Source organism: Saccopteryx leptura, chromosome 11 (assembly GCF_036850995.1).
Source record: "Saccopteryx leptura isolate mSacLep1 chromosome 11, mSacLep1_pri_phased_curated, whole genome shotgun sequence".
Taxonomy (NCBI): Eukaryota; Metazoa; Chordata; class Mammalia; order Chiroptera; family Emballonuridae; genus Saccopteryx; species Saccopteryx leptura.
Genome location: NC_089513.1, coordinates 77487402 through 77514200, shown reverse-complemented (window position 1 = coordinate 77514200; position 26799 = coordinate 77487402). Strand labels below are relative to the sequence as shown.

At 51.5% G+C, this 26799-nt stretch overlaps 1 protein-coding gene across 2 annotated transcripts in view; it reads right to left on the bottom strand.

Moving 5' to 3' along the window:
* The window catches only part of DPYD (dihydropyrimidine dehydrogenase), a 673084-nt gene that overhangs the window by 221342 nt on the left and 424943 nt on the right, over nt 1-26799 (bottom strand). Inside the window, exons 15-17 of one of the 2 annotated variants that reach the window (XM_066352596.1) lie at nt 18187-18255; nt 11211-11294; nt 6641-6986 (exon numbers count right to left, since the gene is read on the bottom strand). In XM_066352596.1, the coding sequence (XP_066208693.1) occupies nt 6801-6986; nt 11211-11294; nt 18187-18255 (339 nt within the window). In that variant the 3' untranslated portion in view covers nt 6641-6800. Of the gene's footprint in view, nt 1-6640; nt 6987-11210; nt 11295-18186; nt 18256-26799 lie in introns of those variants that run through there. The other variant, XM_066352595.1, reaches the window with a different exon arrangement.

Genomic DNA, 26799 nt, shown 5'->3' with positions numbered 1-26799 from the left:
GTTTCCTTTTTGGGGATAATTCAATTAAAAGTCTGACAAAGCAATAACAAGGGATTAAATGTTGACGAATTGTAATGTGAAATAAAAACATAAGCTCCTGGGGAGTATTTATGAAAAATTCTCCAAAACCTTTTCAAGGATGTGAGATTGTTGGCGTCTCCAAAATAAATATTCAGCTGCTTAGCCAAGCCCTCTGGCCTCCTCCCCGGTACCCAATCCCAGTGAACGAGAAAAATAAAAACCTGAAGAACTAAAATGAAGTGCTCGCAACAGAGATCCCCCTGGGAAAGGCTAGGAGATGTCTCTAACTGGCCTGCGTGGAGGACAGCGACGTCCTGTCCTCTCCCCTGCGCTGTGAGAAAAATGACTGTTATCACCTGAGCTCTGAACAGCAAGCAAACAGGAGGGCCTGCAATGCTCACCGACCACAGCCTTTGATTTTGGCCTTTACCTGGAAGCTAAGAATGTCCTGGCCACCAGGAGGGGATGAAGAAGATGGTGACACAGCCCCTGCCCTCAGACGGGGCTTACGCTGGCATCAGAGAGAGGACCAGAGTGACTTCCATGTGAAAACTCATCTCACGGGGTTGGTGGGCATCAGGAAGGCAAGAGCGTAGAGAGAGGTGAGCCCCCCACAGAGACAGATAATTCTGCTCTCATCAGAAGTACTGATGACCAAAAACACAGTGAGGAGACTGTCTATTCCTACATCAAGATTAGAAGCAAATTAATAAAACCTGGCGTCGTTTTATGGCGAGGCGGCGCTCAGGCAGGGGGAACGTGGGCGGCAGTCAGACGTGGACTCCAAGCCCCGGCTGGACCATTTCCCGGCCGCAGGATTTTGGATGCATTGCTCAGCCCTTTTATGCTTCCGTATCTTTCTCTCCAAAAACAGGGAGGGATAAACGAAGTATTAGCCCAGGGGGCTATTTGAGAGTTAAATAAGATAATCTATCTAAAACGGTGACACATTTCCTGGCGTGTAATCAACTATCAGGAAGGGAGGGCTGTTCGTCCTTAGCAAGGTAACGCAACCCTGCGAGTCTTTACCTAAAATGTAGCCATGGTTCTGAGAGAGCTGGAGACCACCAGGCAGTGTCAGTCAGGACAGGTGCTAAGCAAGTGGGAAGAAAAGAAAAAGGTAATTAAAGAGACAATTAAAATGATAAATGGGAGAAACCATTGTTAATTCAGTGAGAGGAAAGACTTCCCGGGGGCCGGGGGCCGGGAGAGAGGTAAGAAGGACAGAAAGGATGACCAAAGAAAAAGAAAGAATGTTATTAAGAAATTGAAAGTTCCCTTTTAATTCAGTAAAATCGAAGTGAATTGTAACACTGGCTGGGATACTGGTGGAGAGAGGAAAGACCTAAAAACTCCTGTCCTAAGATTTATTTAAAAGCTTTCTAAGCTAAACGTTAACACTGTACACTTCCATTAAAAATAAAATCGAGCATTCCCAATTTACCCACATTCTCTCTTTTTTTATGTTCACAGTTTGTGCGGCAACACTGGGTTGCCCATAGCATTTTTGTATCTAGGCGTCCATATAAAAGACTGGACAGCTTCTGCAGGCAAGAATCCCGTCTGACAAATCCCAGGTGATTTAAAGTGTTGGGTCCAGGGGTCAGTGAAATAAGTTAACTCATAAATGAATAGCTCGCTTTCGGAGAGGTTGTTTTTAACGACAACAGGCTTTGCGTTGAGAGCAGCACCAGCCCAGGACCAGGAAGAACTGAGCTTTGATTATTTGTGATGCAAGAGGTCATGAATCCAGCGGAAAAGCAAAACCATACGACTCCATTGCTTTGGATTGTTCTACAGACTGGTTTGAAAACACCATTTACTCAAATGCTCATGTCAGAAGTGGATTCTGGCTGAGAAAAATGCAATAGAGGACTCAAAGGAGACTGATCCGGCTAAGTTTGGAAAATCAGGGCACCAGCCCTGGCCAGTTGCTCAGTCAGTTAAGAGTGTTGTCCTGAAACAACAAGGTTGCGGGTTCAATCCCCAGTCAGGGCACACAGGAGAAGCACCCATCTGCTTCTCCACTCTTCCTCTATCTGTTTCTCTCTTCCCCTCCCGCAGCCAAGGCTCCATTGGAGCAAAGTTGGCCCGGGTGCTGAGAACGGCTCCATGGCCTCCACCTCCAGTGCTAGAATGGCTCCAGCTGCAAAGGAGCAACACCCCAGATGGACAGAGCATTGCCCCTGGGTGGGCATGCCGGGTGGATCCTGGTTGGGCACATGCAGGAGTCTGTCTGTCTGCCTCCCTGCTTCTCACTTCAGATAAATAAATAAATAAATAAATAAATAAATAAATAAATAAATAAATAAATAAAAATACACCCTCGCCGATAACTTGGTTGGTTGGAGTGTTGTCCCAGAGTGCGGAGGTGGCTGGTTCAATCCCCGGCCAAGGCACATACAGGAGCAGCTGTCGGTGTTTCTGTCTCTTTCCCCGTCTCTCACTCAAAATGAATGAATGAATGAATGAATGAATGAATGAACAATCAGGGCACCATATCAAATGCGAGCAAAACAGAGGCCAAGCGGAGCTGTTCGTAGTGAAATGCATGGAACTCTGGGGGTGACCCGGGCACACTTGGCGCTCAGGTCCGTGCTGCGGGGTGGACTGGGCTCTAAAAGTCCTGCCCGTTGGGAAGGAGCTGGCAAGAGGTTGGCCGAACCTCTCATGTCCAGTCCTGCCTCCGCCGACACTCTCCCCGTGCCGGACAGCCTGTGAACGTCCTGGCCACAGGCAGCATCCTCCCCGTGCCGGACAGCCTGTGAACGTCCTGGCCACAGCCGACATCCTCCCCGTGCCGGACAGCCTGTGAACGTCCTGACCACAGCCGACATCCTCCCCTTGCCGGACAGCCTGTGAACGTCCTGACCACAGCCGACATCCTCCCCTTGCCGGACAGCCTGTGAAGGTCCTCGTTCCTGTGCCTGCTTCCTCCCTGCCGGCCTAGGTCCTCCTCTGCGTCCACAGCTGCCCACACAGCTCTCTCTAGCCGCCCTTCCCTCGTCTCCGCCCACCAGCCAAGGAGAAAAGAGTCTGAGGGTGGAGGCACGCCACCTCTGAGAACGGGACTTGAGGGTGTGGTGCCACCCCCGGACCCGGCCAGGACGATGCCCGCACTCTCACGGGTGCATAAAGTGAACTCCATTACAAGCTGGAGCATTGACCCTGCAGTCCAACGGGTAAAAATAAAACAAGAAGAGATGTTTCCATGGCAATTGCAAAGTGGTATTAAAGGTACTAGGGCTTCCTTTTTTTTTTTTTTTATTTACAGAGACAGACGGAGAGTCAGAGAGAGGGACAGACAGGGACAGACAGACAGGAATGGAGAGAGATGAGAAGCATCAATCATTAGTTTTTCATTGCAACACCTTAGTTGTTCACTGATTGCTCTCTCATATGTGCCTTGACCATGGGCTACAGCAGACCAGGTGACCCCTTGCTCAAGCCAGCGACCTTGGGTCCAAGCTGGTGAGCTTTGCTCAAACTAGATGAGCCCGCGCTCAAGATGGTGACCTTGGGGTCTCGAACCTGGGTCCTCCACATCCCAGTCTGACGCTCTATCCACTGCGCCACTGCCTGGTCAGGCTAGTGCTTCCTTTTTAATAAAAAAAGAAAAAGGAAGTAAACTGGTACAGAATAAAGATAAACAGCAGAATTAAAAGTGGCTAGAGAAGAAAAAGTTCATAGACTGGGGGAAATACTGAACCAGGAATTTGAAGGCATCAGGAAGAATAGAGAGGTCAAAATGCAAAAGAAATGAGTATAGAGATAGAAGTGGTAGAAAATAGTAAACTAACTTTTTTGAGCAACTGTATAGAAATTCTTACTTAAAATCACAACCACCACCACCACAACAGCAACAACAAAAAAACAAAACAACGATCATCCTGCTATAGAATCAAGTAAGAAAACAGAGGAAGGAAATGTAAATGACCCAGTAGGACCAGAAACAGGAGCTCAAAGGTGATTGGGAGCAATGGGATTAGAACAGGGTAAGTGTATAAAAAGGAAAAAAAAAATCAAGCCAATAAAAAACAGAGAGAGAAAACATTTAAAAGGAAAGGAAAAGAACCACTGTGAAAGGAAGGGTTTAGTTGCAGACTTTGATCTAATTTCCTGGTAGTTAACAAGGGTTCATATTAATACAATTAAATTCAGCTTCTGTAAATATTAGAAAAACCCACAGTTGTATCGGAGGTGAGGCTTCATGTTATAGCAACCCAGAATTGGGGATGAGGAGACTGGCATATCTTGGGGGTTCCTTGCCGAGGGATTTGAGCTTTCTAACCCAGTGCAGTGTGGAAAAATCGTAAGTTCTCTGTAAACAAATCTAATATACACACACACACACACACACACACACACACACACGGTCTACAGGGATCTCGGAAAAGAAAAGGGACAAGGCAGGATGACAAATGACAATGTCCACAGGAAAAGGAGAGAAATGGGGGACAGGGCTAACCAGGTACAGAATGAACGAGGTTGAACAGGATGGACGGCGTCCAGTGTCCTCAGCACCCGCGCAATTCCCAGCATATAATAGCTGCTCAATTAATAAGCGGTGCATTACGTGAATCCGTGCATGCTCCCACAATAAAGGAGAAAGCAGATGGGTAGAGCTGCAGGATTCATGTCGAAACAATCGCCACTGTGGAACACAGACACTGCGGGCGGAAGGAAGAAAACAGCTAAGTCGTCTGAAACGAGGAACTGCACGTTCAAGTCTAAGTGAACTGGTCTCCTCCGTTCGCAGAGAACCGTTCTCCGCCCGGTCGCTGTGACTGAGTCCTGTCGCCCTCAGCCCTGGCTCTGTGGCGGAGGCGGGTTGGGATTCTCGAGATGCAAACGAGCAGTAAGTACACCCCGTGAAGTGCACCTGGGCCGCGCAGAAAAGTGACCACCGTGCAACAGATGCCGGGGAAGAGAATGCGGACCAAGGGAGAGTCGGCTCTTCCGCCTAACAGGAGGCAGTAAGGCAGAAGGAGACAGGACGGGGACGGCAGCGAGCCTGAGACAGAAAGGGAGCAAGCAGGCAGCTCGCAACACACAAGACAGAGAAGGGGGGGCGCCCACGTGGCAGAAACAAGGTAACAGGAAAAAGCACAAAGCCGGCATGGAAAGGAGCCGTTAGACACAAAACCCGCAGAACAATGGATCTGGAGACGAGGAACAAGACGGCAGGGAAGGGGCAGCATGGAATCTAGTAAGAAAAAGAAACAAAAAAATTCAGAGAATGGATTTTCTGGGGCCCCCTGACCCCTGCCCTGCTGTTCCGCCAGCACACTGTGTCTCGTTCGCACAGAGCGGTGCATAAATGTGTTTTGGTCACCGGCTGCCCGGGCTGCTATGAAGGGCAGAGGCTATGTGGCAATGTTCCCACGGCTGGATGGGCTTCATGATGTGCCCTGTGCAGGAGGGGGCGGGGACAGCGGGCAGGGGCGGGGCGGGGGACAGCGGGCAAGATAACCAGAAATCAGGAAAAGGTATTGAGATTGGTTTTAGAGAGAAAGAAAATGTTTTGAAATGTAAGTTGTCAGTTTAGAACAGAATCAAGAACTGCTTTACTAGGGCATATTCATAAAACACCCTGCCCAGGACCTTCTAACTGCCAAGGGTGAGCACGTGCGCGCGCACACACACACACACACCCACACCCACACACACACACACCTCATCTTGGATGAAGGATTCATTCATTCATTCATTCCTTTGTTAATCTGTTCAAACATCCTTTCCTGACTCTCCCATGTCCCAGAATAACATTAACTTTGTCTGTAGTATGGAGACTTCTTGTTATCCTCCCCCTCCATAATTAAATTGAGTAACAAATATGATCTCGGGGGTGGAAACACCTAGCACAATGCCTAGAACACAACAGACACTAAGTGTCCCACCAGACACTGGAGGAACAGCAGGGCAGGGGTCGAGGGGGCCCAGAAAATCCATTCTTTGAATGTTTTTGTTCCTTTTTCTTACTAGATCCCATGCTGCCCTTTCCCTGTCATCTTGTTCCTCATCTCCAGCTCCACTGTTCTATGGGTTTTGTGTCTAGCAGCTCCTTTTCCATGATGTCTTTGTGCCTTTTTTTTTGTTACTTTGTTTCTGCCACCTGGCGAGACTCGAGTACTCTCTTTCTGTTCTCCACAAAAATCCTCTGTGAAATTACTCTTTGGGGGCTATCACCCTATCTCGGTAAACATGCTTCCACTGTAGGCACCTCAAAAACGAAGCTCCGGGCCCTGGCTGGTTGGCTCAGCGGTAGAGCGTCGGCCTGGCGTGTGGGAGACCCAGGTTTGATTCCCGGCCAGGGCACATAGGAGAAGCGCCCATTTGCTTCTCCCCCCCACCCCCTCCTTCCTCTCTGTCTCTCTCTTCCCCTCCCGCAGCCAAGGCTCCATTGGAGCAAAGATGGCCCGGGCGCTGGGGATGGCTCCTTGGCCTCTGCCCCAGGCGCTAGAGTGGCTCTGGTCGCGGCAGAGCAACGCCCCCTGGTGGGCAGAGCATCCCCCCTGGTGGGTGTGCCGGGTGGATCCCGGTCGGGCGCATGCGGGAGTCTGTCTGACTGTCTCTCCCCGTTTCCAGCTTCAGAAAAAAAAAAAAAAAAGAAAAAAGAAAAAATGAAGCTCCGTGTTTACTATCCGGAGCACCACACCGGGCCTTTTGTTATCCTGACGCCATCTTCCCTCTCTACGGGGGAGACTGTGCAGTAAGTGTAACTAACACTCGATACGTTACACTAAGGACGGCTCCATTGGAAAGCTTTCAATAAGCGTTCAGTGGTGAAATGGGAGAGACCCCACTGAAGACACCATGAGCACAGGTGTCCGTGGGTGTCCGGGGTGGGAAGGTGATGACCCTGCAGGAACTGGGACAGGACCCGGGGGTTTGTCCGAGGCTAGGTCAGGAGACGGGTGAAGAAGGCGTGTCTGCGCTGGGCAGGAAGGAGTCCTCCCCTGCACCTGCAGCAAACAGGAGGGTGCTGAGCCGTCCACGGCCTTCCTAGCCACAGACGACCGTGGAGTCAACCTCACCCCGTACACAGAGTCGCGTCGGCCACTGCGGCTGCTTAGACCCTGAGACCGAACCGTCGATTGCAACCGTAGTCGCCTCGGTTTCCAGCCCCGTGCGTGCCCGGCACCGCTGACCGGCACTCTGGTGCGGCATCACGCTGTGTGTGGGGGCTCCCCAGGGCGCCCCGGTGCGCGGGCCCAGCCCCCCAACCCCCGTCTCACTCCCGGGTCCCTCCCTGTCCTTTGTGACGCGACAGACGACAAGCCGACAGAAAACGCTGCCGTACTGCCCAAATTTACTGTCTGTGCTCATTTAGGGGCCATTATAAAAAGAAAAAAAAAAACATTTTTGAAGTGATACTGCTGTTATATTTGGGAATATAACAAAAGATGAGTACCATAAAACCCACATTAAGTGAAAATAAAATACACATTTAGATGGTGATCCTGTAACCATTCACCAGGTGGTCCACCTATCTGCTCAACAGGTAACTCTTTTCATTGCCACCAGATTGTCTTAGGAAAAAGCAAAACAATAATACTCCCTGATTGAGACTTGGGACTCCAGTTAGATTTCAGTGGTGTTGCCCTCTACTAAATATTTCTAATCTTTTTACAGAAAGCAAGCATTTTTATACCATTAACCAACATTAATAACTAAAATTGAAAACTCACAGAAAACCAGCTGAAGGCACAATATTGGCGGTTATACAAACACCCCTCTGCAAGTCTCCTGTCCTGATGTCCTTATCCAAGCACCCATGCCCACACGGACGGCTGAGAATTAAAATCAAAGACGACATGGGGCAATATCCTATAAAGCACATATTTCTCTCTGAAAGTATGAGAGTACTTTCTCTCATAAACAGGTTTGGCGACGTATTGTTAAAGCACTTCTAGAACCATAATGCCACCAGGAACAGAAAAGGGCTCAGGGTACGCCAAATGTCACATTAGATTTCCGTCACTTCGGCGAAAGCCCGACACGGGTCAGCCGTGTGTCCTATAGCTCTTCAAGGAGTGACGCTGTTTCTAAGGGCAGAGATTTCCAAACCCCGAGGATGTGCGGTCTCAGGGGCACCCACCTCGCCTACTGCATAGTTGTCCAGTCCACTCACAGACCTCGGGTCCGGATCCCTGTCCCAGCCTCACGTTTGTTTTCTGTGCAGATCAGAGCAAGATTAATCGTCGCATTCGGAACAGCACAGCTCTTGGCCACGCGGGTCACAGGGGCTGGCGTCCGAGTGTGGTCCATTGAGAACCCGGACCAACGGGGTCCAGCGGGCACACAGCTGACCAGCACAAGGGAGCAAATCTAACCCTGCCATAGTCCTCACCGTCCATCCCCCAAGAGGGGCCGGAGAGGTCCTTGTGGTCTCAGGTGGCTGTGTTTACCCCCGGTAGGGCTCCCCGCTTCTCCAAGCGTGGGGACGTCTCAGACTCCCAAGTCCCTGAATTTCAACCCTCTGGGAAACACAGGAAGCACTAGGACTCGTTCATGGTGCTGGCTTTACAAATAGCATCCTCATGTTGTCGCCCGCGCAGACATCTCACAAGGACCCGAACCAGGCAGGGCTGCGGTCACTGCGGAGGAGGCAGAGGGTCTGTGAGCCCAGCTGCCGGAGGAAGGTTTATTTCCCCGGGGAAACAGGAGCGCATCTGTGGCCATGTGGCCCTCACGCTTCCTGTTGGATTCTCTTCCTGGTGACAGACGCCTGCTCTCTGGCAAGGGTAAGAGTAATAATCTGTGGTTCATGTTTTATGGAAAACGCTGGCACGCTGTCACAGACACTAAACCTCTCCTTTCTCTGAGAAGCAGGAAGAGTTCGTGCAAAAATTAAGTCTGGACCATGGACAGACGGTGAGGGGAATACCAAAATGTTGCTTTGGGCGATCTTAATTTTAGTCAGTAATCAGGTAGGAGGTAGGATCACCCGACATTTTAGGATGGAGCACTGTCAAACCCGTTTGTTCCTGCTTTAGCTAAAGCGTCGCGAAAGCAGGACCGTAAAAGCATTTCCTGACGGCAGAATGGATGCATAGACTGTTTGGGTCAAACGTTACAGTGTATGGAAGTTCCGTGCAGAGGATGTGTGAAGCCAGAACCCAAGTAGATAAGAATTGTAGCCGGGAAACTAGTATCAATGTGTTTCATTCTAGGAGCAAATGTCTCCCTGGCTCACAGGGAGCCCTCACAGATGGAACCAGCATATCATGCGGCGGGAAGAGGAATTATAATGGCCCCTGAGTCCCCAACAACGAGCACAAGTCTCCATCCTGACAATGTGCAGGGACTCAAGACTATGACCCTCAGGGAGGGAGGAAGAGGCAGGGGGAGTTGGAGGGGGAGGATGATGCCCCAGGCATATCTCATCTACCTTAAGAACCGCAGTTACGAAGCTGGACAGTTGGTTCAGTGGTAGAGCATCAGCCCAGTGTGTGTAAGTCCCAGGTTCGATTCCCAGCCAGGGCACACAGGAGAAGTGCCCATCTGCTTCTCCACCCCTACCCCTCTCCTTCCTCTCTGTCTCTCTCTTCCCCTCCCACAGCCAAGGCTCCATTGGAGCAAAGTTGGCCCGGGCGCTGAGGATGGCTCCATGGTCTCCGCCTCAGGTGCTAGAATGGCTCTGGCTGCAATGGAGCAACGTTCCAGATGGGCAGAGTATCGCCCCCTGGTGGGCATCCTGGGTGGATCCCAATCGGGCGCATGCAGGAGTCTGTCTGCCTCCCCACTTCTCACTTCAAAAACATACAAAAATATATATACATATATTGCCATTTTGGGGTCAAAGAACGTATCTTTAAATGCATCCATCTTTTAAAAAGACTAGTCCATCGATTAAACTCCCCATAGCTGTTTTTATCCGCAACTAAAACCTAGTCTGGGTCTAAGTTTCAGAGATGGTGACCGGTCCTGCAGAGAGCTCCGTTCCCGGTGGTGTCTGTCCTTCTGGGAACTTCCCTCATTTCCATCAAGTCGCAACATCCCGGCCCAACCACAGTCAGGGCTCAGGAAGTCAGGACGTGATATAAAATGACATCTCCCCTGGCCTGGCGATTCTGGGGCTTGGTCCTGTTGTGACCACATTCCCCGGTTGTCGGGATCCTGTTGTGAGTGTGCAACAGAAAATATGCTTTAAGGACACTCGACCAGAGCTCCCTCTCATTCTGCCCCCGGACGGCTCCTTCCGAGGTCACAAGTCTATTCTGAACGCTAATTCAATATTTACCAGCCACAGAAAACCCTCTCCACATGCTAATATGAAAATAGTAACCCTTGCTCATTTAAATCAGCAGAAATTTTTGCCTTTCTCAATGAGGTTCTTTGGCCTCTGACTTTAATTCAATAAGATGATAACTTGGAAAAAAACAGAGAGAGAATCAAGCACCCACCACGTGAAAGGCACTGTCCCAGATGTGGACAGAACAATCAACTCTTTAGGCCGAGGGCCTCCGTCACAGATAACATTTTGTATTATTTCATTCACACCATTTCCCTAGGGGCTCAACAGCAAAAGTCGATGCAAAACAATCACCTTTTTAGCAATAAGCTTTCACGGGGCTCCTGGCCACAGAGCCCTGTCTCCAGTGACATAAGGACACTGCATGTTCTGTCTATTAACATAGATTTCCACATTTTATTCATCAGGTTTTTGAAAGCACGTCAGCGTGAAGGTTCCCTTTATTGTATCCAAAAATAACAACTAGCCTCCAGCTCTTTTCTGCGACTCCCCACCGCAGTGAGGGATTCACGATCAGATGCTCAAAAAACGTAAAATGCCGTTGGTGCCGGGGCCGGCTGACTACGAAAGCACGGCGAACCACGCCATGGGTGGACAGCGTCGTGTGCGCAGCCCCAGGGAGCGGGTCAGTTCCACGTACGAGCACAGAGCGCCACCTCTGACCGTGGCAAACACGGCCTCAGCGCACTGAGAACCGTCTGCTGCAATGTGACTTCCCGTCACGCACCTGCCATCCTCTCCTCTGTAACAGGAACCCTGGCGGTGGTCCCAGCGTCCCTCACCTCCCACCTGTGAGGCACTGACTATGGGAGGGGTGCCGGCCGGGAAGTCTGCCCCTCCCCCCGTCTGACCCACCCCAGGGGCAGTCGGTACCCGTACAGGTCAGACACACAGACAGACAGACAGACAGGCGACAGCGGCTGGTCCTTACCTGCCCGCACGCCAGGCCCATTCCCCGCTCGCCCATGCCGTGGGGACAGGACAGATTTAACTCCAGGGCGTCTGCTCCGGAAGCCTGCAGGGCGAGCGTGGAGAGGAAAGAAGAGACAGAGCGTTAGCGGGAGTTCCCCACGTGCTTAGCGGGAATTCCCCACGTGCTTAGCGGGAATTCCCCACGTGCGAGTTCCCCACGTGCTTAGCGGGAATTCCCCACGTGCTGTCCACGCCCACCTCCACCCCGGTCAGGCGGTCCCGCTTGAACTCCTCCGCTTTCCCCGTGACGGCGGTCTGCGGAGGGGCGCTCCGGTCCTCGGGTCGAGCGTATATCACAGCGATCACACACTGCTTCTCGGGGGCCCCTACGAGGACACTGACCGCCCTGTGCGCCTGGCACCTCCGCTGTCTCGCGTGCTCACAACCCCCGGGTCATCAGGGCACGTTTTCCACACGAGGACACCGGAGCCCCGGCCCGGTTCTTCGGTGACGCGGCAGGGACGTTACCCCGGGCCGGTCTGACCTCACTCTCATTCCGCCCTGCACACCCGCCGTGCTCACAGGAGCCACCCCGACTGACTCTGGGTACTTGGTGTTGTAAGTAGCCTTGCAACGAAAAATGCAGGAGGCTGATGCGAGTGAATACACGAGGAAAATCTGACATCCTTTTAACTGAAGATCCATGTCATTGCACTTTTAAAAACTCCACGCTCAGAAGTACGGAATGCAGGGAGTTCTGTCTCTGTGGAATGAGCGGCGAGGATCCCTTCCCACGGAACTCACGAGAAGTGAGCAAAACTAGCTCACTCTGAGAACGCCTGGATCTCCTGAGAAGCCTCCTGTGGAAAACTCCTGAATATAAGCAAACCGCATTTCTATTGTTTAACAGGATAATTTCAGGCGTGGGAGTGGGGTGCCACCCAGACTCAGTGGTTCACGTTTTACCTACTTTCTGCAAACGTGCAGAATTTCCCGGACGCTACCATTCCTTGGGAAGGAAGGTCAACCAGAAACTTGAATCCTCTGCTCTAATACCTATATTGTAACATGTCCGTCAAACCGTGGCCGGGCTTAAACCAGCTCGTGTCAAAGACCTTTCACCGGCCAATCGCCGCTCCCACGGGACCCCACTCTGCTTCCTAACTGTTCAAGAGGCGAGCCTATTTTTTTCTGCCCTATGAACTGGAAGCGGGGCCTCGGCAAGCTCAGGAACGAACGCCAGCTGGCTACTTCTCCCCCGCCCGGACCCACCCCTCCGCCAGTCCGCGTCCTCCTCTGCGCATTTGTGAAAGCTCACTGGCTCGCTCAACTCGTTTTCTAGCATGGCTTCATCACGGTGTTGGCTTCCCTGATTCAGTTCTGAAATGCTTCCTGTTATTGGAACATTACTTTAAATCATGTTTTTTTTTTTCCCCCTCTCCCCCTGCCGGTTTGGTAGTGCTCACGGACAACACACACCTGGCTAACCTGAGTTCAGTCCCAGGTCCATCGGCTAAGGAACTGGGGACGCACGCTCTGGGCAAGGCAGGTGACCCCCTCGGTCTCTACTCGAGTGTAAGCTGTGGGTCTGACCCATTTCAAAACCATGTCATCCGGGAATTACCGGCTTAGTGAAGAGACTGTCCATGACAATGAGATACACTATTGCACTTTTTTTTAATTGTCATTATTTCTTAGTTATTTCAAACATTTCCTTTATTTTCTCTATTTAGCCAAAGTGCAGCAATTAATAGCAAATCAAGGACATTTTGGAAAACATCAGCTTTCGCTGGTATTTGTAAACATATTTTCTGTAACATAAGCACAAGCTCACCATTAGCTCTCACAGTTGACAATAATATATAAATACGATGTACTGGGCACTTACGATAAGTCAGATACTGTACCAGGCTCTTTGTAGTAGGGAATGTCATTCATCCCATTATACAGATGATGAAACTGAGGTTCAAAGAGTCTGAGCGACGTACTCAATTGTTCCTCAGCTTTGCAGGTGAGCGTAAGGTCTTGAACCCAAGCATTTTGAGAGCATGCTGAGCCCAGAGCCTGCACTCTTGATCAGCACCATGACTTGTCAGAGATCACTTACTCTGTGGCTGGTGTTGTGTCCGTACGTTAAGAAAACCTGGCATCCTTAAAACTTCTCAAGTTTAGGAAAAACTAAAATCTCGTAAAACCAGCTACCCAGTTTGAAGTTTCCTCAGTGACTAATTACATATTAAAAATGTCCCCAGTCTTATATAAATATACAAACATGGATCCACCAGACACAACCGGGAAGGCCTCTGAAGTGAGCACCTGGGTCTCAGGAATCAGACGATTCCGCTCAGGGGACACCGGGAGGTGGGAAGCGCCCATTCGGCCTCCGGTCAGACGTCACCACCACAGGACAAATGCCACCGTAAAAGGCAGTGAGTGCGTTCCAGTTCCGAGCAACTCTATGTGTTCAGAGGGCCTTGACGGCTGAGCCAGCATGAAACGTTCCACCAGCTGAAACTGGGCACGTACTCAGGCCCATCACTCAGACGCCTTCTGGTTTATTTAATCACTTTCGCCAAGGTCACTCTACCTCACCTACAGGGTCATACACTCAGGCCCTCCAGGGACGGCGGTGACAGGAAGTCGGCTCCCTCTGATTGCCGACGTCACCTGGGCCTCATCCATCTGCCTGCGTGGAGTGGAATGCGCCTGCGGCGAGAATGGGCTCAGGAGCCAGATTTCACGGGTCTGAGTCCCACCTTGGCCGCACACTGGCTGCGTGAACTTGGGCGTCTCATTTCACGGCCTTCTGCCTCAGTTTCCTCATCTCTAAAACGTGAAGGACAACAGAAACAACTCCGAGGGCTGCTTTAAGAGAAGTGCAGGGCTCAGAACAGCGCCCGGGTTGTAGCAAATACTGTGTACGTGTAAGCAATCACTATCCACCTGCTCACAAAACTAGGGGTTTGGGGACCCTGCAGACACTCCAGGACTTCCTGCCTTGTGTCCAGCGCATTTTCCACCAATGAGATCAAAGCTGGTTTTGCATCTCATTTGCATAATCCAACAACTGTCTTTAATTTGTCGTTTGCTTTTCTGATGTTTTTGTTGAATAAAAAAAATCAAATGCTTTTTTTATTGCTTCATATTCATTTTGAAATATCCCCTAATATTTGTGAGCCGTATATTTATTTCTCTATCTATCCATCCATCCGTCCAATTAGAATCTCTGACGTTACCCTTCCCCAGACTAAAAAAGAACGTAAAACAACTACCTATAGTTCAGAGGGGAAAAATTACCCTGAGAAGTTCTCCGAACGGTGGTGGCTTTGTCGATCCAGAGTCCCTGACCCACTGGATAAAAACGTTCAGAGACTAGGGCAGCATAACCTGAATGCTAGCTAGCTACAACAGTGTGAGGTAGCCAGCTCCTCCCTTGCCTGTCCGCACCTCTCCCTCCCTTCCTGACCAGTGCAGGGTGGGGTAGGGCGGGGCACAGGAGGGAAGGGGAACAGCTGAGGAAGAGCCAAGCGGCCCGCAGGATGAGAAGGCTGTCCACGAGAGGGGGGCCTGCAGTAGAGTGTGAGAGCCCCATGGAAAGGGGAGGGGAGAGGGGAGGGGAGGGAAGGGGAGGGAGGGGTGGGGTGGGGAGGGCAGAGGAGGGAGGAGGAGGGGAGGGGAAGGGAGGGGAGGAGAGGGGAGGGGTGGGAGGGGCAGGGTGGGGTGGGGAGGAGAGGGGAAGAGAGGGGACGGGAGGGGGGGAGGGGAGGGGAGGGGAGGGGAGGGGAGGGGAGGCATCCATGGGTGTGGGTTGGGCAAAGGGCATCAGACCCCAGCAGGTAAGATGGGTGTTTGCTTGGTCAGGAATGAAAGGAACATTGCTTGGATTCTCAAATTTCTTCTCTTAAAAAAAATGTGAGGTCCAATGCCGGCTTTCTCAGCAGCAACACAGGTGTCTCGTCACAACTCTCCACAGCTGGAGGAGACACATGAGCTCCAGGACCTGAAACCACCCTAAGACGGACCTGGGACAGGGACACATTGAACTGGCTTGGGCCCCACTGGACACAAAGCCAGTGACTCCTGTCCCCAACGAGGTGTCCATCCTTCCAGACGACGTTCTGTCCTGCCTGCCACCACAGGTCCTGATGGCCTAGTGGGTCCTGCATGTTCCTCTCCTGTGCCCCCACCTGGTTCCCACGCTGCCTGATACTGACATGCCCTCGCTCTGATGGCTCTTTAATTTCAAGCCGTGTTCTTAGTGCTGTTTGGACTCGCTGCTAGGAGGAGTGCGGCTGCCTGGTGCTGACCCCTGTGCCTCTCCCCGGACCTTCTCTGGGGAAAGATTTCCCCAAAGCCTGAGTGCATCACCCAAGTGGTCATCTGCTCTAAGGAGGGGAATTTCGTGAACTTCAATTGCACCCATCATCACAGTCCGTCACCTGCTGGATGCAGGACAGGCGGCGAGCTGCACAACTGGGGTGACGTCTCGGGTTATCGCCACTCCTGAAAAACACGGACCTTGGAAGCATATGGGAGCAAGGGTTCAAATACTTTCCTGTTTCTGTCGGTGACTTTTCCTGTGGGATCCTCGGTTCTAAGGGAGTCTGGTGTCGTCTGTTTGGAAGCATGCGCTCATAAAAATAACATCATATACCGACTCCACAAAGCTTCCTGAGGGTCAGCTGGTGCTGCCCCCAGGGGACTGTGAAGGCTCTGGGACAGTTCCTTCATGTGACATGTCCTGGGCTGTTCCATACTTTAAGATTACAGGTATGATTGATTGATTTATTGATTGATTTTTGAATGACACCATCTCTGGATTAAACATTTTGATAAGTAGATTGCTTTCCTGGGAAGAGATTCTACAGACTTTAGACTGAATGAAAGGCATAGCTTTTTCTTTTTAAAAATATGGTTCTTGCCCTGGCCGGTTGGCTCAGTGGTAGAGCGTCGGCCTAGCGTGCGGAGGACCCGGGTTCGATTCCCGGCCAGGGCACATAGGAGAAGCGCCCATTTGCTTCTCCACCCCTCCGCCGCGCCTTCCTCTCTGTCTCTCTCTTCCCCTCCCGCAGCCAAGGCTCCATTTTTTAGTTAGAAAAAATCAAAAGGCTTTGTAGGAGTAACATAGTAAACTGCTTTAAGATGTTTTCCACGTTTCTCACAGGTCGTATATGTTCCTTTAGCCGCAGTTTAAGTGCATTTTCTAAGTTCTCATAGCAAAAAGGAAAAGGGAAGAAGGAAGGGAGGAAAGGAGGAAGGAAGGGAGGGAGGGAGGGAGGGAGGGCAGGAGGGAGGGAAAGAAGGAAAGAACCATATTTTTAATTTTTTTTTTTTTGCATTTTTCTGAAGCTGGAAACAGGGAGAGACAGTCAGACAGACTCCCGCATGCGCCCGACCGGGATCCACCCGGCACGCCCACCATGGGGCGGCGCTCTGCCCACCGGGAGCAAAGATGGCCCGGGCGCTGGGGATGGCTCTGTGGCCTCTGCCCCAGGCGCTAGAGTGGCTCTGGTCGCAACATGGCGACGCCCAGGATGGGCAGAGCATCGCCCCCTGGTGGGCAGAGCGCCGCCCCATGGTGGGCGTGCTGGGTGGATCCCGGTCGGGCGCATGCGGGAGTCTGTCTGACTGTCTCTCCCTGTTTCCAGCTTCAGAAAAATGCAAAAAAAAAAAAAATTAAAAATATGGTTCTTTCCTTCTTTCCCTCCCTCCTGCCCTCCCTCCCTCCCTCCCTTCCTTCCTCCTTTCCTCCCTTCCTTCTTCCCTTTTCCTTTTTGCTATGAGAACTTAGAAAATGCACTTAAACTGCGGCTAAAGGAACATATACGACCTGTGAGAAACGTGGAAAACATCTTAAAGCAGTTTACTATGTTACTCCTACAAAGCCTTTTGATTTTTTCTAACTAAAATTCACACTTACTTAAGAGCTCATCACTGAAGAACATATTTTTTAAAGTGTTTTATTCCACAGAAGGGCCAAGGAGCAAGCCGCAAAATAAAGCCATTCATCACAGTCAGCTTAAAATTGGCCGGGCTCAGGCCAAGCACGGGTTCTGCACAAGATTTCACGGTCCATTAGGTAAACACACGTATAAAATGGACCCAGCACCGAAGATCACGGAGCCAATTATGGGTCGTGTTTAATTTCACCCTCCCCGCTCCAAGTCCCAGAAGTCATCTTTCCCCTCACAGTTTTAAGATATCCAAATAAATTGTACTACCCACAACTGGAACACTCTAGAAAGAGCTACAGCCGTTGACCATGTAGAGTCATTAGCTTGAAAGCACTGTTAGATGTCTTTTCCTGTGCCCCCGTGGGGTTTTCGGGGAACCCTGGCTAAATCCATCTAGGATAGTTGTCCTGATCGACTTAAGTGCATAATTGTATGTGTGTTTTCTTCATTGAAGCACAAAGGTGAGACCCACAGATTGTTGCACGCCCCCCGGGGCAAGGGTCATGTGACAATCACAGAACAGCCGCGGACAGGCGGTCCGTTCAGGTGCGCGCTCCCTCCGCCACTGTCTGCGCGGGTCTGTGCTCACACGAGAGTCGTATTAAATGAACCTCTTAGAGTTTTAAATATTCAAGAGTTTTCTATTCAAAATTTCTTCTCTTGCTGTCAAACTAGCTTTGCCTAAAGGCAAGGTAAGATCAAGTTAGACTCTCAAAGGTAGAATTAAATTTTATCATGACATCCATCATAATATACACTTCGCTTAATATGCAGATAAAGAGCAAACGGATGCCAGGAATAAAGGAGTTTTCGGCGGGGTGTGCAATCTGAGGGGCTGCTTTTACAGAGCAGACTCCTTTTAAATGTGCAGTTCCATCATTTTAATGAAAACACCGGGTAAACAAATTACAATAGAAATGTTTTAAGTTACCATTCTCCATTCAATTTTCCTGCTTAGGGGGTTATTTTTCACGGCGGCTGTTTATTTAAAACTAATAGAAGAGAAGAAACGGAATAAGCAGGCGGCGGCGACGCCGTTACCTCGGCCATCTTGGAGAGCTCCATCCAGTCGCCCTTGTTGTAGCTGCACATGATGCTGGCGATCAGGACCTTGAGGAGGGGAGGAAAGAAGATCCGGTCAGACAGGGAGGACTGCGTATCCTGGATGTCTACGTGTGTGTTCACGGCGGCAAGCTACGCCGTAAGAATCTGTCTTTGCGCCTCTGCGGATTATTAGGTCAAGAGAAGGATGTGATTCAGGGCTTCCGACTCGGACCAGAGACTTCCTCATTTATCTCTGAATATCTGTTACTTACCTGTGTTGACCTTCAGCATTTTTTTTTTGAGAGAGAGAGAAAGTGTGAGAGAGAGATAGATAAGCAGAGAGAGAGAGAGAGGCAGGGAGAGACAGAGACAGAAACATCGAACTTGCTCGTGTGTGTTTCCAGATGGGGGCATTGAACCAGCAACCTCAGCGCTCCAGGACAACATTCTAACCAATCTAGCTATCTGGCTGGGGCTTAATTTTTATTTTCATTGATTTTTTTTTTTTTTTTTTTTTTTAGAGAGACAGAAAGAGAAAGGGAGAGAGGGGGGAGAGGGAAGGGAAGCATTCGTTTGTTGTTCCACTCAGTCACATTCGTTGGTGGCTTCCCGGGTGTGCCCTGTCCTGGGATCGAACCCGCAACCTTGTTTTTTTCAGGACGACACTCTTAACTAACTGAGCTAACTAGCGGGGGCAGCCATCTCACGTTTAGAATGAAGATAATCCTGACTTTGGCAACCACCAGAGGTGGCTGTGGGGGGTTGCATAAGTCTGTGGATGGGAAAAGGTTGTCTGAATGTTACAATGACACAGACATGTTGATTGATACAATTCCTGGCATGGGCAAAAGGTTTCAAGGTATAGAAGAGAAAAAAATGGGTGTCTGCTTCAAACAAATCTTCTTAGAGGATGGACTACCACACCTTATGGAGCCACAGCGCATTACAGTTTTAAATCCTGTTAAACGTGGACGGTTTAAGCGCCGTCTTCCTGGAAGCCTGGAATGGAGGCTTTCTGGAGCAGCGGTTACCACGGCCGGCTGCGGAGCCAGAGGTCCGGACCGGAGCTCTGACTCCACCCCTGACGGTGTGACCCTCCCTGGTGAAGAACAGATGATAAACCACCTGCTTTAGACTGGTAAGAACAGACATTGCTGTGATAGAACTCAAGATGAGCTAGGGAATGTTTCAATGGCTTTGGCTGTACTGACTTACTTAGTCCACATACCAACACGATTCTTCCCCTTTCACAGATACAGAAACTGAGGCACTGAGGGGTCAAGGTCACCAGGCTAAGGAGAAGGGGGCCAAGACTCAGGCCCAGGCAGTCTGTGTGTTCGACCTCTAGGTGTTTCTGGCCCAAAGTCGGTATTGCATACCTGTCCGCGGTTATTTTACTAGTATTGCCACACAAAGACTCTGAGATCGAGTCACAAGTGCTGATGCCAAGCCTGAAGTCACCGAGTCCAGTGGAAGGGTCACTCAGAGCCTCTGTGCTCCAAACACATGTGGCTTTTTTTTTTTTTTTTGTATTTTTCTGAAGTGAAAAGCGGGGAGGCAGAGAGACAGACTTCCGCATGTGCCAACTGGGATCCACCTGGCATGCCCACCAGGGGGCGATTCTCTGCCTATCTGGGGCATTGCTCCATTGCTCAGCAACTGAGCTCTTCTTAGCACCTGAGGCAAAGGCCATGAAGCCGTCCTCAGACCGTGGGTCAACTTTGCTCCAATGGAGCCTTGGCTGCGGGAGGGGAAGAGAGAGACAGAGAGAAAGGAGAGGGGGAGGGGTGGAGAAGCTGATGGGTGCTTCTCCTGTGTGTCCTGGCCGGGAATCGAACCCAGGACTTCTACACGCCAGGCTAATGCTTGACCACTGAGCCTGCCAGCCAGGGCCCATGAAGCTTTTTTTTATATATGGTCCTCTGTGTTTTCAAGGCCAAGTAGAAGAATAGAAAGACACATTTAAAAAAAAAATGAGTACACTAAGGCAGAGATTTTCAACCTGTTTCATCTCACGGCACACATAAACTAATCAATCGCATTCTGTAGCACACCAAAAAATATATCTTTTTTGCCAACCTGACAAAAAAAATAAGTATAATTTTGATTCATCTGCACTGGAGGGACGGATGGGTGTAGCTGTGTTGGCTCTTGTCAGTTTTGTATTTGACAGTCTTGGGGGAGAGAGGTTGGTGCTTCCAACTGAAGAGTCAGTGTGCACACCCCTGAAAACCGCTGCTCTGACCTCTGGGGAACGGGCAGAGCCCCCAGGTTTCTGCTAAGTCTTCACTGGCAGGGTTAGAGCCAAAGACCCAGCCCGAAAAGGAAAAGAAAATTTAGCTTTAAATCCTTCTTCTCCTGCGGCGCAACTGAGGAACATTAGCCTCGGTGGTTAGGAAGTTTTAGTACGAAAAACGAATAAAGACAAAAGCAGCAAAAACAAAACCAGGCCTCCGATTACGACAGGGTCATCTTTTTGTCACCTCCCCACATACAGACGCATCAGCCCAGCCTCCCAGCAATGCCCCAGGGGTGGACGGAGGACCACAGGGCAGGTCCTCCTAGGGCTGGAGTCCAGGGGGGCAGAGAGGCCCCCCAGAAGAAATCCAGTGTAGGGCCCTCGGGCTTCTCCACTCTGACAACTCGGAGGAACACGGCTCTTCTTTACTAAATGACAATTGTAATTGTGACAAAGCTGCCTGTGTTCAAATATGTATCGATCCTGCCAGGGTTGGTTACAATCATCGTGTTCCCTCCAGGTGCTGAGGGGCCACGAGGAGCCCCGGGTTGTGGCTTGGTGGAGAGAAACAGACTCACCCAGAGAACTGTCCTGCACATCATGAGCCCCAGTGCCATCGAGTGCCTGGGCGTGACGGGCGGCCGACGGGGGGCGGGGGGGGGGGGGGCCGTGACCCCGGGCGGGGAGGGACAGTTTATTCATGTGCTCGGAGCAGCCTAACACTGACCCCGTCTCCTTCTCTCACCTCTGAAAACAGACTCTGTCTTCTTGCCCAGAATGCTGGGAAGGACCCCCAACAGGGCTGAGCATGGTGACTGGCTCTCTGCTCCCATCTGAGTCCTTTCCTGGAGGGCTGGGCAGGTAACATCTTTCTTTCTCAGTGGTCCCTACCCTGCAAAGAGGTCTATTCACAGCAGGAGGACCACTGACTTAACTCCTCATGTAACCAACCCTCCCGCCCGGACCCCAAGCTGCTCACAGGAGAAGGAAGTCAAGCACCACGATGACGTCCATACCGGTTCCTGTGAACTAGTGACTGGCACTTTGGGCTTCAGAAAATTCAAGTTCTACTCTGCTACCTACCTTACAGTCTCGACAATTACGACATACAACACCAAAGTTATCGTTTTGGAAATAACTTCCTAAGCAAAAATTTTTTTAACAGTCCAACAGATTCAAAGGCGGGGGGGGAGGGGGGGCAAACAAGTTTATACACGATTCTAGAAATACTCAATTGAGTAGTCTATCTTTATCGAAAACCAAGGAACGATTTTTAAAAATATCTGGTGACATTCTGAGGAATCAAGATGACCTACAATCACTCCATTCTTTATGAAAAGATATTAGGGTTGTTCATAGTCAGGCTAAGAGACATTAAAACCCAAAAGACACTGGGCCTAATTTCATGTTTCTTTGGTGATGAGAGAGCTTGTCAGTGCTTTTCCGGGCTTGGTCTTTAATCGAGCAGGACAGGCCAGAGACCTGATGGATATTCTATACCGTGAGACCTCGAGCCCCGTTACTAGAGGTGAGTCCAGAGTGAAGCGAGGGCTTAAATCAGAGTAGCTTCTTCTGTACTTCATGAACTCATGCTATGTCCACTGCTCTGTTTTTTATGGCTCATATTTTAAAACAGTATTGCATGAGATTTATGTAAAAGCCACACATGCAATATAGTTTTTGCACTACACTGTACACAGTCAGACGAAGACAGCCAGACACTAGCCCTGGCCGGTTGCTTCAGCAGTAGAGCGTTAGCCCGGTGTGTCAAAGTCCTGGGTTTGATTCCCAGCCAGGGCACACAGGAGAAGTGCCCATCTGCTTCTCCACCCTTCCCCCTCTCCTTCCTCTCTGTCTCTCTCTTCTCCTCCCACAGCCAAGGCTCCATTGGAGCAAAGTTGGCCCGGGTGCTGGGGATGGCTCTGTGGCCTCTGCCTCAGGTGCTAGAATGGCTCCGGTTGCAACAGAGCAAAGCCCCAGAGGGGCAGAGCACCGCTCCCCAGTGGGCATGCTGGGTGGATCCCGGTTGGGCGCATGCGGGAGTCTGTCTATCTGCTTCCCCACCTCTCACTTCAAAAAAATACCAAAAAAAAAAAAAAAAAAAAGACAACTAAACACTGTCAGCTCACCAGTGCACCCGGCGGCACACAAAGGACCATACGGCACTATCTGGAGCCTCTGTTCATCCCACTGCCCCAAGGGATGGACGAAACAGAAGAGCCCCTGCCTTCCTACAGCGTACTTTTAAGGGTGGGGGGAAAACTGTAACTGGAAGAACAATAGGTTATTAGGTCTCTCTCCAAGTCAAGACTGTCGTGCTGAACGCAACCACAGCACTGAGAGCCGGACGATCAGAAGGCACCTCCCGGGGCGACCAACAGGGGCCGGGGGCGGGGCTGCCTGCCACGTGCACGGCTCCAGGGCGGCGAAGGGCATGGCGGGCACAGAGCCAGGGGCGCCCGTGTGGACGGGGTCCCGTGACGAGGCCGGGGGTGGCAGGGGAGGAAGCGAGGGGGCCGACAGGAGCCACATCTCCGGGGAGGACCCTGCAGGAGACTGGGTGGCCCAGCAGGGGTGGTGAGTGCTCCTGACTACGTTACAGGGAACAAACTGAGGGCGTTTAGGGCAAAGGCACGGAGCCCAGTTGGGTTGAGAGAATGGGGCTGGCAGAATATTCGTGGAGATGCAGAGAGGAGGGCAGTTTGAGCTAAAAAGCAACCAGACTGCTCGACGGCTGGATGCAAGAGGTGAGAAAAGAAAAGATTTAGGACAATCTCTAGGTCACTGACACTGGGCACCGGGTGGGATGCAGACACTGTCCCGAGAAGGAACGCAGCTGAGTGACGTATAACTAGCCCATGGGGGAGCGTTAACAGGTTCAGTGTTAACACATTCCGTATAAAGTATCTACTCAGCATCTCATTAGGGAAGACATTCATGATGTCACTGAACACAGGAGTCGAGAATTCACTGCAGAGGTGAGAGATGAAGACGTACATTCTCGAGACGTCCACCTGTAACAGTGTGTAAAGCCACCGGTACAGGTGACCTCACAAGGACCGAGTATGAAGTAGAGACACAGGAAGGGCCTGGAGCTGACCTAGCAACACATGACCTAGAGCAGTGGTCCCCAACCCCTGGGCCGCGGACCAGTACTGGTCCATGGGCCATTCGGTACCGGTCTGCAGAGTAAGAATAAATAACTTACACTATTTCCATTTTATTTATATTTAAGTCTGAACAATGTGTTATTTTTAAAAAATGACCAGATTCCCTCTGTTAAATCCGTCTAAGACTCACTCTTGACGCTTGTCTCGGTCATGTGATACATTTATCCGTCCCACCCTAAAGGCCGGTTCGTGAAAATATTTTCTGACATTAAACCAGTCCGTAGCCCAAAAAAGGTTGGGGACCACTGCCCTAGAGTCAACGGGTCACAAATGCAGAGAAGGAGAGTGGCCCCAAAACTGAGGAAACAATGGTCCCCAGAATGTAAAGGAAGCGGAAAGTGGCACCCCCGAACCTCCTTTACAAGAAGGTGTGAGTGAAGTGGGGGTCAGAAGTCAGGCTGGGATCACAGGGTAACACAGTGGGAAGACGCGAAGGGCAGTAACCCACAAATCTCTCGGAACGTCGTGGTGGGCTGTTAAACAGGAAGTGAGGCGGCGGACAATGAGGTTACCCTTGCAACCTCTTAAAGAATGGTAATTCACCATCCAATTATTCTTTTATAGTTACATTTCCTTATGGAGTAAACCAAAATTATTTTATTAAGTCATTTTTTGGTCTTGCCTGGTTGGCTCAGTGGGTAGAGCATCAGCCTGGCATGTGGATGTCTGGGTTCGATTCCCAGTCAGGGCACACAGGAGAAGTCCATCTGCTTCTCCACCTCTCCTCCCTTTCCCTCTCTGTCTCTCTCTTTCTCCTTCCTGTAGCCATGGCTCAAATAGTTTGAGCAAGTTGGCCCTGGGTGCTGAGAATGGCTCCATGGCCTCACCTCAGGTGCTAAAATAGCTCAGTTGTTGAGCAACAGAGCAATGCCCCAGATGGGCAGAACATTGTCCCATAGAAGGCTTTCTGGGTGGATTCTGGTCCAGGCAGATGTGGGAGTCTGTCTCTCTGCCTCCCTGCCCCCCACTTAATTAAAAAAAAAGTATTTATTTTAAATGACAATAAGTATTTATTTTAAATGCAGGTCAGAAACTAAGGTGAAGAACAATGTAAAACTTCGGAATGGCTACAGGCGGCCTACCTCACCAGATTCCATTTCCTTCAAGTCTCTGCTGAGGGCACAAGCAGCAGGCCCTGCTTTGGTATTCCGTAACCATGCTGTGAACGGCATTGGAAATTCAGTCAACAATTCCGCCTCGGGACAACCTAAATTTTTAAGTAGGGAAAACTGCCAAGTGACAAAGGTGAACAACTGTACATTTTAAGTAGACGAGTTAGATTTTTGTCAAACAATTTAACAAAAGCGTTGCTAACTCCACTGGGATTATATCGAGAAGGAAAAAAAAAACAATTGTACGGGACAAGTGATTTTCAAAGACATCTAAACCAAGAAAATCTGTTTATTAAATATTAATTAACTGTACAACATTCAAATTTTCAATGGTCTTTGCATCTTAATACAAAGGCAGTGAGCTTGGGCCTGGCTGCTTCCCTGAGATGCAGACACGGAAAAGGGGGTGGTCCCCAGGAGCGGGCAGAAGCTCCCACCCGTCCATGTCGGGGGGTGGTCCCCAGGAGCCGGCAGAAGCTCCCACCCGTCCACGTCGGGGGGTGGTCCCCAGGAGCCGGCAGAAGCTCTCACCCGTCCATGTCGGGGGGTGGTCCCCAGGAGCTGGCAGAAGCTCCCACCCGTCCACGTCAGGGGGGGGCGGTCCCCAGGAGCGGGCAGAAGCTCCCACCCGTCCACGTCGGGGGGTGGTCCCCAGGAGCCGGCAGAAGCTCTCACCCGTCCACGTCGGGGGGCGGTCCCCAGGAGCGGGCAGAAGCTCCCACCCGTCCACGTCGGGGGGTGGTCCCCAGGAGTGGGCAGAAGCTCCCACCCGTCCACGTCGGGGGGCGGTCCCCAGGAGCGGGCAGAAGCTCCCACCCGTCCACGTCGGGGGGCGGTCCCCAGGAGCCGGCAGAAGCTCCCACCCGTCCACGTCGGGGGGCGGTCCCCAGGAGTGGGCAGAAGCTCCCACCCGTCCACGTCGGGGGGCGGTCCCCAGGAGCCGGCAGAAGCTCCCACCCGTCCACGTCGGGGGGCGGTCCCCAGGAGTGGGCAGAGGCTCCCACCCGTCCACGTCGGGGGGCGGTCCCCAGGAGCCGGCAGAAGCTCCCACCCATCCATGTCACCCTTGCTGATCTATGGCTGCAAATGAGAACGGCATTCTTCCAGTTGACTTTTGTATATTATTTTCTGTTGATTTTGGGATCAACAAATGTCTTGCTTCTACGACTCTTCCTACCGTAGAAAAGCCACATGTAAATCAAGCAACGTGCACAGTTTCCCGAGAAACTGGAAAGTTTCCAGCTGGACCAGGGAAGGAGCCACCACCACGGACGACGTGGGAGCCACAGGAACGGTGGCTTTTCTCCTCTCCTTTAGGTCACTTCTTCATGTCGTTTTGTCCAGTCTGTGTCCCCACTGTGTCTACTGACTGGTCTCCAGGTCACCAGGGACCCTGGCAAACGTAGCAGAAATGGTTCAGCCTGAATCTTTCCTGGATCTCTCCTCGGCCCCTCGAGCGCTAACCACCTCCAGCTTCTGGAAGCTGTCTTCCATCTGAGCTTAGGAGACACCCCTCGCCCTTCATTTTCCATTTTCTTATTCCTGCACAGGCTCGTGGACCTGTGGCCACCTGCTACCCGGGCTGGGGCTGCCTGTGGCCACCTGTCACCACCTGCTACCCAGGGGCAGGGCTGCCTGTGACCACCTGTCACCCAGGGGCCGGGGCTGCCTGTGACCACCTGCTACCCGGGGCCGGGGCTGCCCGTGACCACCTGTCACCCAGGGGCCGTGGCTGCCCGTGGCCACCTGTCACCCAGGGGCCGGGGCTGCCTGTGACCACCTGCTACCCGGGGCCGGGGCTGCCCGTGACCACCTGTCACCCAGGGGCCGTGGCTGCCCGTGGCCACCTGTCACCCAGGGGCCGGGGCTGCCTGTGACCACCTGCTACCCGGGGCCAGGGCTGCCTGTGACCACCTGTCACCCAGGGGCCGGGGCTGCCTGTGACCACCTGCTACCCGGGGCTGGGGCTGCCCGTGACCACCTGTCACCCAGGGGCCGTGGCTGCCCGTGGCCACCTGTCACCCAGGGGCCAGGGCTGCCTCTGGCCACCTGTCACCCAGGGGCCGGGGCTGCCCGTGACCACCTGTCA